Source organism: Chiloscyllium punctatum, chromosome 8 (genome assembly GCF_047496795.1).
Source record: "Chiloscyllium punctatum isolate Juve2018m chromosome 8, sChiPun1.3, whole genome shotgun sequence".
Classification (NCBI taxonomy): domain Eukaryota; kingdom Metazoa; phylum Chordata; class Chondrichthyes; order Orectolobiformes; family Hemiscylliidae; genus Chiloscyllium; species Chiloscyllium punctatum.
This window is the reverse complement of record NC_092746.1, coordinates 74,130,056-74,143,431: the sequence shown is the minus strand read 5'-3', so window position 1 is coordinate 74,143,431 and position 13,376 is coordinate 74,130,056. Positions and strand designations below refer to the sequence as shown.

General features: G+C 42.7%; 1 protein-coding gene across 2 annotated transcripts in view; it reads left to right on the top strand.

Annotated features, from left to right (window-relative positions):
• LOC140480652 (pituitary tumor-transforming gene 1 protein-interacting protein-like) overlaps window positions 1-12,174 on the top strand; it is a 74,124-nt gene extending 61,950 nt beyond the window's left edge. The window contains exons 7-8 of one of the 2 annotated variants that reach the window (XM_072575808.1): window positions 8,110-8,199; window positions 11,604-12,174. In XM_072575808.1, the coding sequence (XP_072431909.1) occupies window positions 8,110-8,199; window positions 11,604-11,785 (272 nt within the window). In that variant the 3' untranslated portion in view covers window positions 11,786-12,174. The remainder of the gene's footprint in view (window positions 1-8,109; window positions 8,200-11,603) is intronic. The other variant, XM_072575809.1, reaches the window with a different exon arrangement.
• The last annotated feature ends 1,202 nt before the right edge of the window (window positions 12,175-13,376 follow it).

Sequence of the window (13,376 nt, the reverse complement as noted above, 5' to 3'; positions counted from 1 at the left end):
CATATCCACGAGGGGGGGGTAATTGTAGATGGAGCAGTGACAGGATGTAGTGAATCTATCGGGAAGGTGCTTCATATGACGAAACAAAGGGATCGGTTAAAGTGTGTCTGCTTTAACGCAAGGAGTGTCAGAAATAAGAGTGATGAACTTAGAGCATGGATCAGTACTTGGAACTACAATGTTGTGGCCATAACTGAGACGTGGGTTTCACAGGGACAGGAATGGTTGCTTGACATTCCAGCGTTTAGAATGTTTAAAAAGAACGGGCTTGGGTGGAAAAAGAGGGGGAGGTGTTGCATTGCTAATCAGAGAGTGCATCACAGCTACAGAAACGTAGTTGGGGAAGGTTTGTCTACTGAGTCAGTGTGGGTGGAAGTTAGGAACAGCAAGGGTGCAGCCACCTCATTGGGGGTTTTCTACAGACCCCCTAATAGCAGTAGGGAGATTGAAGAACTCCTAGGTCAGCAGATTTTGGAAAAATGCAGATGTAGCAGGGCTGTTATGGGTAACTTCAACTTTCCCAATATTGACTGAAGCCTCCTTAGTATAGATGGTTTGGATGGAGTTGTTTTTGTCAGGTGTGTTCAGGAGGGTTTCCTTACTCAGCATGTAGACAGACCGACGAAGGGGGAGGCCATTTTGGATTTGGTGCTTGACAATGAGCCAGAACAGGTGTCAGATTTCGCAGGGGGAGAACACTTTGGTGGTGGTGACCACAACTGCCTCACATTTACTTGGAGAGGGAAAGGAGCAGTTACCAAGGGAAGATATTTAATTGGGGCAAAGGAAAATATGACGCTATCAGACAAGGGTTGGGAAGTACAAATTGAGAGCAATTGTTCCACAGAAAGGGCACAACAGACATGTGGAGACTTTTTAAGGAGCAGTTGTTACGAGTGCTACACAGATTTATCCCTCTGAGACAGGCAAGATGGGGTAAGATTGAGGAGCCTTGGATGACGAGAACAGTGGAGCTTCTCATCAAAAGGAAGAAGGCAGCTTATGTAAGGCGGAGGAAGCAAGGGTTTAGCATAGCTTTAGAGGATTACAGGCTTGCTAGAAAGGAGCTCAGAAATAGACTGAGGAGAGCCAGGAAGGGGCATGAAAAAGGCTTGGCAGAAAGGATTAGGGAGAACCCAAGGGCATTTTACTCATACATGAGGAATAAGAGAATGATCAGGGAGAAGGTATAGCCAGTCAGGGATTGAGTAGGGAACTTGTGCGTGGAGTTTGAGCAAATAGGGGAAGCACTAAATGAGTTTTTTCCTTTGGTTTTCACTAAGGAAAGGGACCTTGTTGTGAATGAGAACTTTGAGGAACTGGGAAACAGGCTTGAACAGATCAAGATTGATGAAGATGATGTGCTGGAAATTTTCGCAAATATTAAGATTGATAAGTCCCCAGGGCCCGACCAGATTAGATTAGATTACTAATCCTAGATTTATCCTAGGTTGCTCTGGGAAGCGAGAACGGAGGTTGCTAAGCCGCTGGCGAAGATCTTTGCTTCCTCACTCACCACGGGAGTCATACCGGAGGATTGGAAGGAGGCGAATGTTGTTCCTCTTTTCAAGAAGGGTAATAGGGAAATTCCTGGCAATTACAGACCAGTCAGTCTTAAGTCTGTGGTCAGCAAGGTTCTGAGGGATAGGATTTACGACTATTTGGAAAAGCATAGAGTGACTAAAGGCAGTCAGCATAGCTTTGTGAGGGGCAGATCATGCCTCACAAATCTTGAGTTCTTTGAGGAGGTGATGAGACAGGTCGATGAAGGTCAAGTAGGGTATGTGGTGTATATGGACTTCAGCAAGGCATTTGATACGGTTCTCCATGGTAGGTTCATTCATAAAGTCAGGAGGTATGGGATACAGGGAGATTTGGTGTCTGGATTCAGAATTGGTTGACTGGCAGAAGGCAGAGGATGGTTGTAGATGGAAAGTATTCTGCCTGGAGGTCAGTGGTGAGTGGTGTCCTGCAGGGCTCTGTTCTTGGGCCTCTGCTCTTTGTAGTTTTTATAAATGATTTGGATGAGGAGTGGGAGGGGTGGGTTAGTAAATTTGCCGATGACACAAAGGTTGGAGGTGCCGTTGATAGCATTGAGGGCTATTTGCAGGCTGCAGTGTTCATAGACAGGATGCAGAGCTGGGCTGAGAACTGGCAGATGGAGTTGAACCTGGATAAATGCAAAGTGATACATTTTGGAAGGTCGAACTTGAAAGTTGCCACCCAAGTGGGTAGGGTCGTTAAGAAAGTATATAGCGTTTTGGCTTTCATTAGTGGGGGGGAGGGGTCAAGTTTGAGAGCCGCGAGGTTTTGCTACAGCTCTACAAGACCCTGGTGAGACCACACTTGGAATATTGTGTCCAGTTCTGGTCACCCTACTATAGGAAAGATACAGAGGCTTTGGAGAGGGGGCAAAGGTTTACCAGGATGCTGCCTGGACTGGAGGCCTTGCCTTATGAAGAGAGGTTGACTAAGCTCGGACTTTTCTCACTGGAGAGAAGGAGGAAGAGAGGTGACCTGATTGAGGTATATAAGGTAATGAGAGACATGGATAGAATCAACGGCCAGAGACCTTTCCCCAGGGATGGATTGACTGGTACGAAGGGTCATAGTTTTAAGATATTAGGAGGAACCTATAGAGGAGACATCAGAGGAAGATTCTTTACGCAGAGAGTTGTGAATGCATGGAATGCGTTACCAGCGGTGGTGGTGGAAGCAGAGTCATTGGGGATATTTAAGCATCTGCTGGACATGCAGATGGATAGCAGTGAGTTGAGGGATGCATAGGTTAGGTTATTTTATTTTAGATTAGGAATAATCCTCGCACAACATTCTGTGCTGTACTTTTCTATGTTCTATGTTCTGGATGTTGTCCAAGTCTTATTGCATTTGTACATTGACTTCTTCAGCACCTGAAGGTTTTGTAAATGGTGCTAAAAATCAAGCAACCATCAGCAGACTTCCCACATCTGATCTTATGATATAGGAAAGGTCATTGGTGAAATAGTTGAACACTACCATGAGGATTTACTGCAATGATATTTCGAAGTTTAGATGATTGACTTCCAGCAGCCAGATGTCTGCCCCACTCTTAACTCAATATTACACTACAGCATAACATTTACACACTTCTAATTAATTCTTTGTTCAATTAAAACACCAGTAGAATTTACAATGAGATTTTTAATTATTCCAGATGTCTCAAATATCGTGCAATGGCAGTGGCCTACATTTCTATGTTTATTTTTATGCATATCCAATGATAATTTTGCCCCTTTTGGTATTTAGGACATCTACAAAAAAAAATCAAGGGTTATACACTATCTGAATGCTGATCTTAAAACAGAAAATGTTTCTTGGTCAAAGGATTTCTGTGCACCAAGCCTCCACAAAATCCATCCATCTTACCAACAAATGAAGAAACTAGGGTAAAACTGTTAATATTTACTACTTTTAAAAGGCAGAGGTAATACAGGATATTACTGCTGGCCTAAATTTTTATATTGTTTACAAACAAATAGGATGGAATCATAATCTTGTATCACTTTCAGTGACAAAGGAGAAGGAAACAATTAAGTTAACTTCACTGCTGTTCCTTCATTACAATTAGACAGCTCTTCCATGAAGCTATTCTATAAGGCTTGGTGCTCTATAACCATAAAGCTGGAAAAGGAAATATTTTATTGAAAGCGTTCAACTCGCTGAGGAGACTTCTGGTCAACCGACAGCTAATACAGCTGTGAAAATTCTTCTTATATTTTGGCAGTCGTGCTAAGTTCCACCGTAGCAGCTGTGACAATCCACACACTTTTTAAAAGGAAAAGCCAATTTTCCATGTTTCCCAATATTAAGGGATCCTAATAAAAAAAACAGGATCTGCATCTTTGCCACATCAGTTCTTCCCAGAGCCATATTCAATGTGTGCACTGTGTTGAAATCTGATACTTAATTTGGGGAGAACAGGATGAAGTTATTTTTAAAAGGCCCAAATGGGATGGCTCATAATAAAATGCTTGCAATTCAATTTTGTAACACAGAAAAGTGTAAGAAATAGGAGGAGAATACTCAGCCTCTCAAACCTTCTCCACCATCCTATAAGATCTACCGGAGGCTTGAACTCTTCTTTCATGCTGACTCTGCATACCTCAATTCCTCGATATTTCAAAAATCTACCTGCCTCCTCTTTAAATACTATCAGTGATCTGGCCCATAAAACTCTCCAGGTAGAGAATTCTGGACATTCCCTGACATAGAAGTAATTCTTTTGTATCTCAGTAACAGAATAACAGGATTACATTTAAAATTTATTTCCCTAGTTTGAGACTCCCCATTAGTGAAAGCATTGCCTCAACATCTACTGTATCAAACCCTTCAGAATTTTGCACGTTTCAATACGATCATCCTTCATTTTTATAAACTCTAATACATAAGGGTCTAAACCTGTTGAGTCGTCTTGATAAATCAACCCTCTCTTTCAAAGAATTAGTCGAGTGGATATCTTTTGAACTGTTTCTAATGCCAATATATCCTTTTCTTAAATATAAGGACCAAAACTTTCTAGATTAGATTTAAATTCCCTACAGTGTGGAAACAGGCCCTTCAGCCCAACCAGTCCACACCGACCCTCTGAAGACTAACCCACCCAGACTCATTTCCCTCTGACTAATGCACCTAACACTATGGGCAATTTAGCATGGCCAATTCACCTAACCTGCACATCTTTGGACTGTGGGAGGAAACTGGAGCACCCGGAGGAAACCCATGCAGACACAGGGAGAACGTGCAAACTCCACACAGTCAGTCGCCCGAGGCTGGAATTGAACCTGGGTCCCTGGTGTATGTGAGGTGGCAGCACTAACCACTGAGCCACCGTGCTGCCCCACATTACATGAACACCAGGTATGGCCTCACCAACACCCTGTACAGTTGAAACAAGACTTCCTATTCTAAACACCAACTCCTCAGCAATAAAACCCAAAATGCTGTTTGTTCTCTTAATTATTTGCTGTACATACTATCTATACATGCACTGCAGAAATTCACCCACGATCCTTAGGTAACACCTTCCAAACTCACAAGCACTTCCCTCTAGAAGGACAAAGGTAGCAGATATATGGAAGCATCACCACTTGCAAGATCCCCTCCAAGCCACTCACCATCCTGAGTTGGAAATATATTGCAGTTCCTTCACAGGTCAGCATCCTGGAATTCCCTCGATAAAGGCATTGTTGGTCAACTTACAGCATGTGGACTGCAGAAGTTATAGAAAGCAGCTTACCATCTTCTCAAAGGCAACCATGGACGAGTAATAAATGCTGGCCAGCCAGCGACACTCATGTCCCATTAATGAATTTTTAAAACTTTGCATGTTAACTTGTTCTGCTTCATGCACAAAACACCTATATCCCTCTGTGTTGCAGTGTTTTACAGAATTTCTGTATTTAAATAATAGCCTGCCTTTTGCTGCTTTCGACCAAAGTGCATGTTCTCCATTTTTCTACATTTAACTCCAAACCGCCAACTTTTTGCCCACTCACTGAACTTATCTATAATCCCTTAGAGATTCCTGATTTTCTCATCACTTGCCCTCCTGCCTATTCTTGTGTCATCAGCAAATTGAAGGCATTATACTCTATCCCTGCTTCTAATTAAAATATATATGTAGTAAATACTCAAAACACTAGTAGTACTGACAGCCAGACTACTACGACCACTAGGACTGATAACAGCACACAAACCAACAGCCACTCTCAGACAACAGCTCACCAGAATGAAGGACCCGATACCCAGCATGAGCAAAACCAATGTAGTGTACAAAATCCCATGCAAGGACTGCACAAAACACTACATAGGACAAACAGGAAGACAGCTAACGATCCGCATCCATGAACACCAACTAGCCACGAAACGACACGACCAGCTATCCTTAGTAGCCACACACGCAGATGACAAGCAACATGAATTCGACTGGGACAATGCTACTATTATAGGACAAGCCAAACAGAGCACAGCCAGGGAATTCCTAGAGGCATTGCACTCATCCACAGATTCAATCAATAAGCACATCGACCTGGACCCAATATACCGACCACTGCAACGGACAGCTGGAACTGACAACCGGAAGTGGCAGATTCAAACCACTATAAATGCCGGAGGAAACATCACAGAAGCGCTTCACAGGAGTCTCCCAAGCACTGAGGATGTCACATAAACAGGGGACGAAACGTCTGCAACACAAATTCCCAGCTCGGCAAACAGAACCACAACAATGAGCACCCGAGCTACAAATCTTCTCACAAACTTTGAACTCATCTTCAATTCTACACTTCCACCTAGCCCTAACTTGCATTCCTCTCCCCTCCTCACTCAAATTCTGTCACTCTCTTACATATTCCTTCTTGTTTTCTCCAATCCTCTCACCTCTTTGCTTTTCATGCACTTCCAACTTCCCTTCACTTTGTGCTATTGCATTTTCTGCTGGCCTGCACTTCTTTACCTTCTAGCTCCCCCCAACATCCCTCACTCAGCTGCATATACATCCATATCTCCATTCCCTTTGATCTCTTCTTTTTGTTCCTTTCCCTCTTTTCATGGTGTGTAAATTTATCCGATTATTTTGATTAGTCACTCTCACTAGCTGTCGTTTATGATCAGCAGTATGGCTAGATGATCTTCAATTTATTATTACAGAGGATGGTGTGTTTCTCTTATCTGTCTGTTCTTTGTGGATATCATTCTGTCTTCACCTCATGTCCATATATGTCCACTTTCAGATGAGGATACTGAATTGTAATCAGAAGTGAGAATTCTGAGCAGTTCTTCATTCCCAAGCCAAGTTTCTTAGCCCAATCACAGCTCTTCCCAGACTTTAGATAGACACACTTCATCTGGTACTGACACCGTGGTAATAATTAATTAGCAATTATAATTTTGGTGACATTCCTTAATTCCCTAGTCTTTGACTACTTGGATATAGGACTGGGAATACTCAAAACATAATCTACTGTGAACACTTATGAAAAAAATGTTTTAAAATTTCAGTTATAACTACTCCTTTTACCATTTTCCTGTATAGTTCAGTCATCCATGTCTAGGTTTTGATATTTTTCTACTTGCAATGTGTTGCATTTCTGCTCCTTCCATTTATTCTTCAGAAATTCTTACAATAATCTATCATTTACAAAAGAATTTTTAAAATTCCCAATCATTAACTTCCACATTCATGTCTCCTCTTTTATGAATCCCAATAAGAAAAAGCTCAATTATAATAACGTTTGAATTCTGTAAGTGAATTGTTAAACTCTATGTTATGTAATACCTTCACTAATCAGCCAAATTGCTTAATCTATACAGAGGAGCTTATCACACTTCATAAATACATTGTTGTAGTTCCAGAATCAGGTGATAGACTAAGAGGTGCTAAGAAATGTGAAGCAGCAGAATGCAAAACACGAGCATTCCAAAATAAGCTCTAAATGAAACTGGAGGGTTATGTTTCCTAAGTCAAGTTAAATTTAATAAAATATTTAATAACCAATGAGATTTCCTTTGAATTAATGTTTATTCAAAGTAAATTGTTTGTATTTCTCAATATATTAATACTTTTAAAGTATTGCATGCAGTATTTGTTACCATACCATCGAGAAGGATAAACATGATGTCAAGCCTTTGGTATCTGATACCTATTTATTTTGGTGCCTATAACAACGGGGGAAACAAAATAAGCATTGTTAATAAACACAGTAAGACAATGTTGTTGGAGGCATTAAGACTTGTTTTTAGAACATGTATCCTCAGATGTCTCAGAAGTCTGAATGCCAGAGATGTAAAACGTAACTGTGAGGCTTTGTTCACATTCGAGTCAGATATGCCATTTTGACAGACTGTGGAAGTGTGGGTTTCTTAGGTAGTAGCCAACAATGTAATTCTGTCAATTCCAGCTGTGAGGGCTACACCCAAAACCAGACCAAAATCTGCAGCCCCTCAGGAAAATGACAACATGGGATAATGCACTGACTGGATATGCATGGTATCTCCAATAGTTCCTCACATAAATAGAAATAAAATTACAAATAATCTGTTTACTGATACAAAAATATGATATCGTAGATACTGGAAACCTGAAAAAAACAGGAAAGGCAGGAACTACTCAATCGTTCTTCAGCACCTGCAGAGAGAGAAGCAGCATTAACATCTCAGGTCAGTGACCTTTCATCAGAATTAGCCTTAGATCTGTTCAATTCTCAATTTGGTTTTATTAGCTTCAACCACATGACCTTGATCCAGACAATATTGAAAAACCTAAATGACAGAGGAAAGGTGAAATTAACTGCCCTCTGTGTCATAGTAACATCAAGTGTAGCACTTTAAATGATGGTGGTCATGAAGTTATGTCAAAGAAATGACTGCAGCAGTTACTCAGGGAAGTAACCTCAATGCAACCATTTTTAGCTGCTTATAAAAGACTTCTCCTCTGCCTAAGCAGTGTGACTGATTACAGATAAGTCTATAATATTCAATTACATTCATAGCAATGAAATAATCCTTGAGAGCCTCTAACAAGCCCTTAGTAAAATGGAGGTTTGGGCTGATAAGTAGTGGGCAACATTCAGGAACACAAGAACAGGACTAGGTCATTCAGCCCATCCACCATGTCCTGCCCCATTCTAGATCATTGCTGATCATTTTCAACATTGTCTCCAGAACCCTTAATCTCAATTTCCAGAAATCTTATCGATTTCCATATAGACATGTTCATGATTAAGCTTCGACAGTCCTCTGGGGTAGAAAATTCCAAAGACTGACCACCCTGAGAGTGAAGAAATTCCTACTCATCTGTTTTAAATGGCCTGCCCCTTATTTTGAGATTTACCAGTCAAGAGAAACATTTTCTTTGCATCCACCCATCATACCCTGTTCAAATGTTGGAAATTTCCATGAGATCACCTTTCATTCTTCAAAATGCTAAACAATATGGACCAAGTTTCCTTAAAATAATTCCACTATTCCAAGAATTAATCCAGCAAACCTCTGCTGAACTCCCTCCACGACAAGTATATACTTCCTTTCATAAGGAGACCAAAACTGTAACAATGCTCCAGGCAGCATCCGAGGAACAGGAAAATCGACGTTTCGGGCAAAAGCCCTTCATCAGGACTGAAGGCAGGGAGCGTCCGGGGTGGAGAGATAAATGGGAGAGGAGTGGAGCTGGGGAGAAGGTCGCAAAGAGTACAATGGTGGATGGGGTGGGGATGAAGATGATAGGTCACAGAGGAGGGTGGGGGAGGGTGGACACCCAATCTACCAGACCATGCACAACCTCCTCACCTCAGGAGATCTCCCACCCACATCTTCCAACCTCATAGTCCGGGAACCCCGCACCACCCAATTCTACCTCCTTCCCAAGATCCACAAGCCTGACCACCCTGGCCAACCCATTGTCTCAGCATGCTCCTGCCACACTAAACTCATCTCTACCTACCTCGACACTGTTCTATCCCCCGGTTCAGGCACTCCCCACAAACGTTCGAGACACCGCCCACGCCCTCCACCTCCTCCAAGACTTCCGTTTCCCCGGCCCCCAATGTCTCATCTTCACCATGGATATCCAATCCCTCTCCATCTCCATCTGCAATGACTAGTGCCTCCAAGCCCTCCATTTCTTCCTCTCCCAACGTCCCCAACAGTACCCTCCCACTACACTCTCATTTGTCTGGCTGAACTGGTCTCAACCTTAACAATTTCTCCTTCGAATCCTCCCACCTCCTCCAGACCAAAGGGGTAGCCATGGGCACCCGGATGGGCCCCAGCTATGCCTGTCTCTTTTTTAGCTATGTAGAACAGTCCATCGTCCGTAGTTACACCGGCACCATTCCCCACCTCTTCCTCCGTGACATTGATGACTGCATTGGCGCCACCTCGTGCTCCCGCGAGGAGGTTGAGCAATTCATCAACTTCACCAACACATTCCACCCTGACCTTAAATTTACCTGGACCATCTCTGACACCTCCCTCCCCTTCCTGGATCTCTCCATCTCCATTAATGATGACTGACTTGACACTGACATTTTTTACAAACCCACCGCCTCCCACAGCTGCCTGGATTACAATTCTTCCCACCCTACCGCCTGCAAAAATGCCATCCCGTATTCCCAATTCGTCCGCCTCCGCCGGATCTGCTCCCGGGAGGTCCAGTTCCACCACAGAACACACCAGATGGCCTTCTTCTTTAGAGACTGCAATTTCCCTTCCCATGTGGTTAAAGATGCCCTTCAATGCATCTCATCCACATCCCGCACCTCCGCCCTCAGACCCCACCCCTCCAACTGTAACAAGGACAGAACCCCCCGGTGCTCACCTTCCACCCTACCAACCTCCACATAAACTACATCATCTGCCGACATTTCCACAACCTCCAAATGGACCCCACCACCAGGGATATATTTCCCTCCCCACCCCTTTCTGCTTTCCACAAAGACTGTTCCCTCTGCGACTACCTGGTCAGGTTCACGTCCCCCAACAACCCACCCTCCCTTCCTGGCATCTTCCCCTGCCACCGCAGGAATTGCAAAACCTGTGCCCACACCGCCTCCCTCAATTCCATCCAAGGCCCTAATGGAGCCTTCCACATCCATCAACGTTTCACCTGCACATCCACTAATGTCATCCGTTGCTCCCGATGCGGTCTCCTCTACATTGGGGAGACTGGATGCCTCCTCGCAGAGCACTTCAGGGAACATCTCTGGGACACCTGCACCAATCAACCACACCGCCCCGTGGCCCAACATTTCAACTCCCCCTCCCAATCTGCTGAGGACATGCAGGTTCTGGGCCTCCTCCACCGCCGCTCCCTCACCACCCGATGCCTGGAGGAAGAATGCCTCATCTTCCGCCTCGGAACACTTCAACCCCAGGGCATCAATGTGGACTTCACCAATTTCCTCATTTCCCCTCCCCCCACCTTACCTCAGTTCCAACCTTCCAGCTCAGCACTGTCCCCATGACCTGTCCTACTTGCCAATCTCCCTTCCCACCTATCCACTCCACCCTCTCCTCCCTGACCTATCACCTTCATCCCCACCCCCATCACCTATTGTACTCTTCTCCCCAGCTCCACCTCCCCCCTCCCTTCCCATTTATCTTTCCACCCTGGAGAGTCCCTGTCTTCAGTTTTGATGAAGGGTTCCTGTCCGAAATGTCAATTTTCCTGCTCCTCGGAAGCTGCCTGACCTGCTGTGCTTTTCCAGCACCATTCTAATCTAGACTCTGATTTCCAACATCTGCACTCACTTTTGCCTGTAACAATGCTCCAGGTGAGGCCTCACAAAACTTCTACACAAACTGCAACAAAACGCCTTCTACACTCAACTCTTCTGGTGAGGAAGGCCAATATTATGTTTGCACAAGCTAAATGTCAGGTAATGAGTACTTTCAACAAAAGAGACTCCATCTATCCTCTTCCTTTAATAGCATTATTATAGATGCATCAATCTTTGACCAGAAGATGAATCTAAGTGTAGATATCAGCAGTGTTGTTACGAAAGAAGGGTATATGATAATTGGCTTGTTTCCTGCCCTAATAAAGCTTTCTAATTGTTTTCAAGGCCCAAGGCGATTGAATACTTCCTGCTCACCTTTAATGGATGCATACACAATGTTCAAGAAGGTCCACATCATCCAGGATAAAGCAGCACCTTCTCATCTTTCTCATGACTTGGGCATAGATCACCAATTCTTTATCGTCACTGGAGGGGGGTGGGGAAGAATTCTGAAAATGTCTACCTAATATGATGACACCTTCACCTGTAAGGATAAGCAACAGCCATGTTGGAATTTGGAGAAGCAAAAATAATGAAGTAGAATGTTTGCGGTTTTCGGAGTTTTTCAAACAATTCTCATTAAATTAGTTGACAACCTCAACCCGATCATAGTGATACAAAGAGCTTAGGTTGGCAACAAACTTCGTAATCCTGATTTGCAAGGTTTTCTGCAAGACTTGATGCATATTTCTGCCAGCAATGAAACGTGCTGTGCAGGAACATGGATGCGCATGTGCCAAAGAAGCCAAACGGTTGCCCGAGTGCTTGGTGTGTTGTATTAATGAGGTGGTGCCAAGAGTGGAATCTTATTGATGTTCGATTAAGGCGAGCTAGTAAAAACTGGGAAATTATGGTACTTCACCATGGTAATATTTCGGAGTTCATAAAATTTCTTCTCTATTTGTTCTTGTAACCTACTGTAATGAGAACATTCACTCACCTGCCTTCACACAAGGCAGTTTTCACAGTGATCCGGATTGATGAATGCAAACCAGCTCCGCAGAGGCTGCTCCTGAAGAGGAACACTGACAAGAGCAAATCAGTTCCTGCATAACACTTCCATTATTAACTATTCCATAAGTAAACCTTTACATTTTTCAAGATAATTGCTGTCCAAGCAATTGCCCTAAAAAGATAAGACCTTTTATTCATGAAAAGAATAACTTGCATTTATTTCGTACCTCACATATTAGCGAGTTTTGAGAAGATTTGTAGCCCAGGTTGAGCGAGCAAATCTACATCCAAAACCTTACACATTGTCAGGACATTTCAAAACACTTCTTAGAAAAGGAATTGCTTTTGAAGTCTGAATACGAATACTCTATGTGCAAACATGGCATTTAATTTAAGCAATAGATGTTAATGACAGCAAATTAGATGAGTACCAAAGTTAATCAGTCATGAATTGAAGGTTGTTAAGGAATAAATATTAGCCAGAATACTGGGAGACCTCTCCTGCTCTTCTTCAAACAATGTCAATGGATCTTGTATTCACTTGAGCAAATTTAACATCTCATCAAAAGAAAAATCACCTTTTGCATCGAGGAGTCACTTAGTGTTGCATTGAAATGTCAATCTGGAGAGTGGCTTAAATGTAATGTCTGAGAAGGAAGTGAGTTTTAAAATGTTATCTGTTAGTCACCTGAACAGAAGAATTTGGTTGCACAAGGTACTTATTATGACTGAATGGAAACACAACAATTTTCTGATACCAATACCATGATATAATTCATTATACTGAATCACAGCTCATTAATTCTCATCATATTTCCAGTCCATTAATCCAAAAGCAAGCCTTTATTTTCCCAAAGTATCGAAAAGCATTCAAAATTCCTGATGCAGGTGATGTTTGAATAAATTACATTTCAAATTTATTCAAAATCAAATATTTCCATTCCTTTTAATAGCCTCCTGACTCCTACAAAGCATTCCTGATAATACACATTATCTAAATGCTACAAGTAGATTTGTGGACTATTTCAGGTATTTCAGCAATCTTGCTGCCCTCTTCTTTTCATTTATTTACGATGCCTTGAGCTTTATAAAACTGGATTAAAA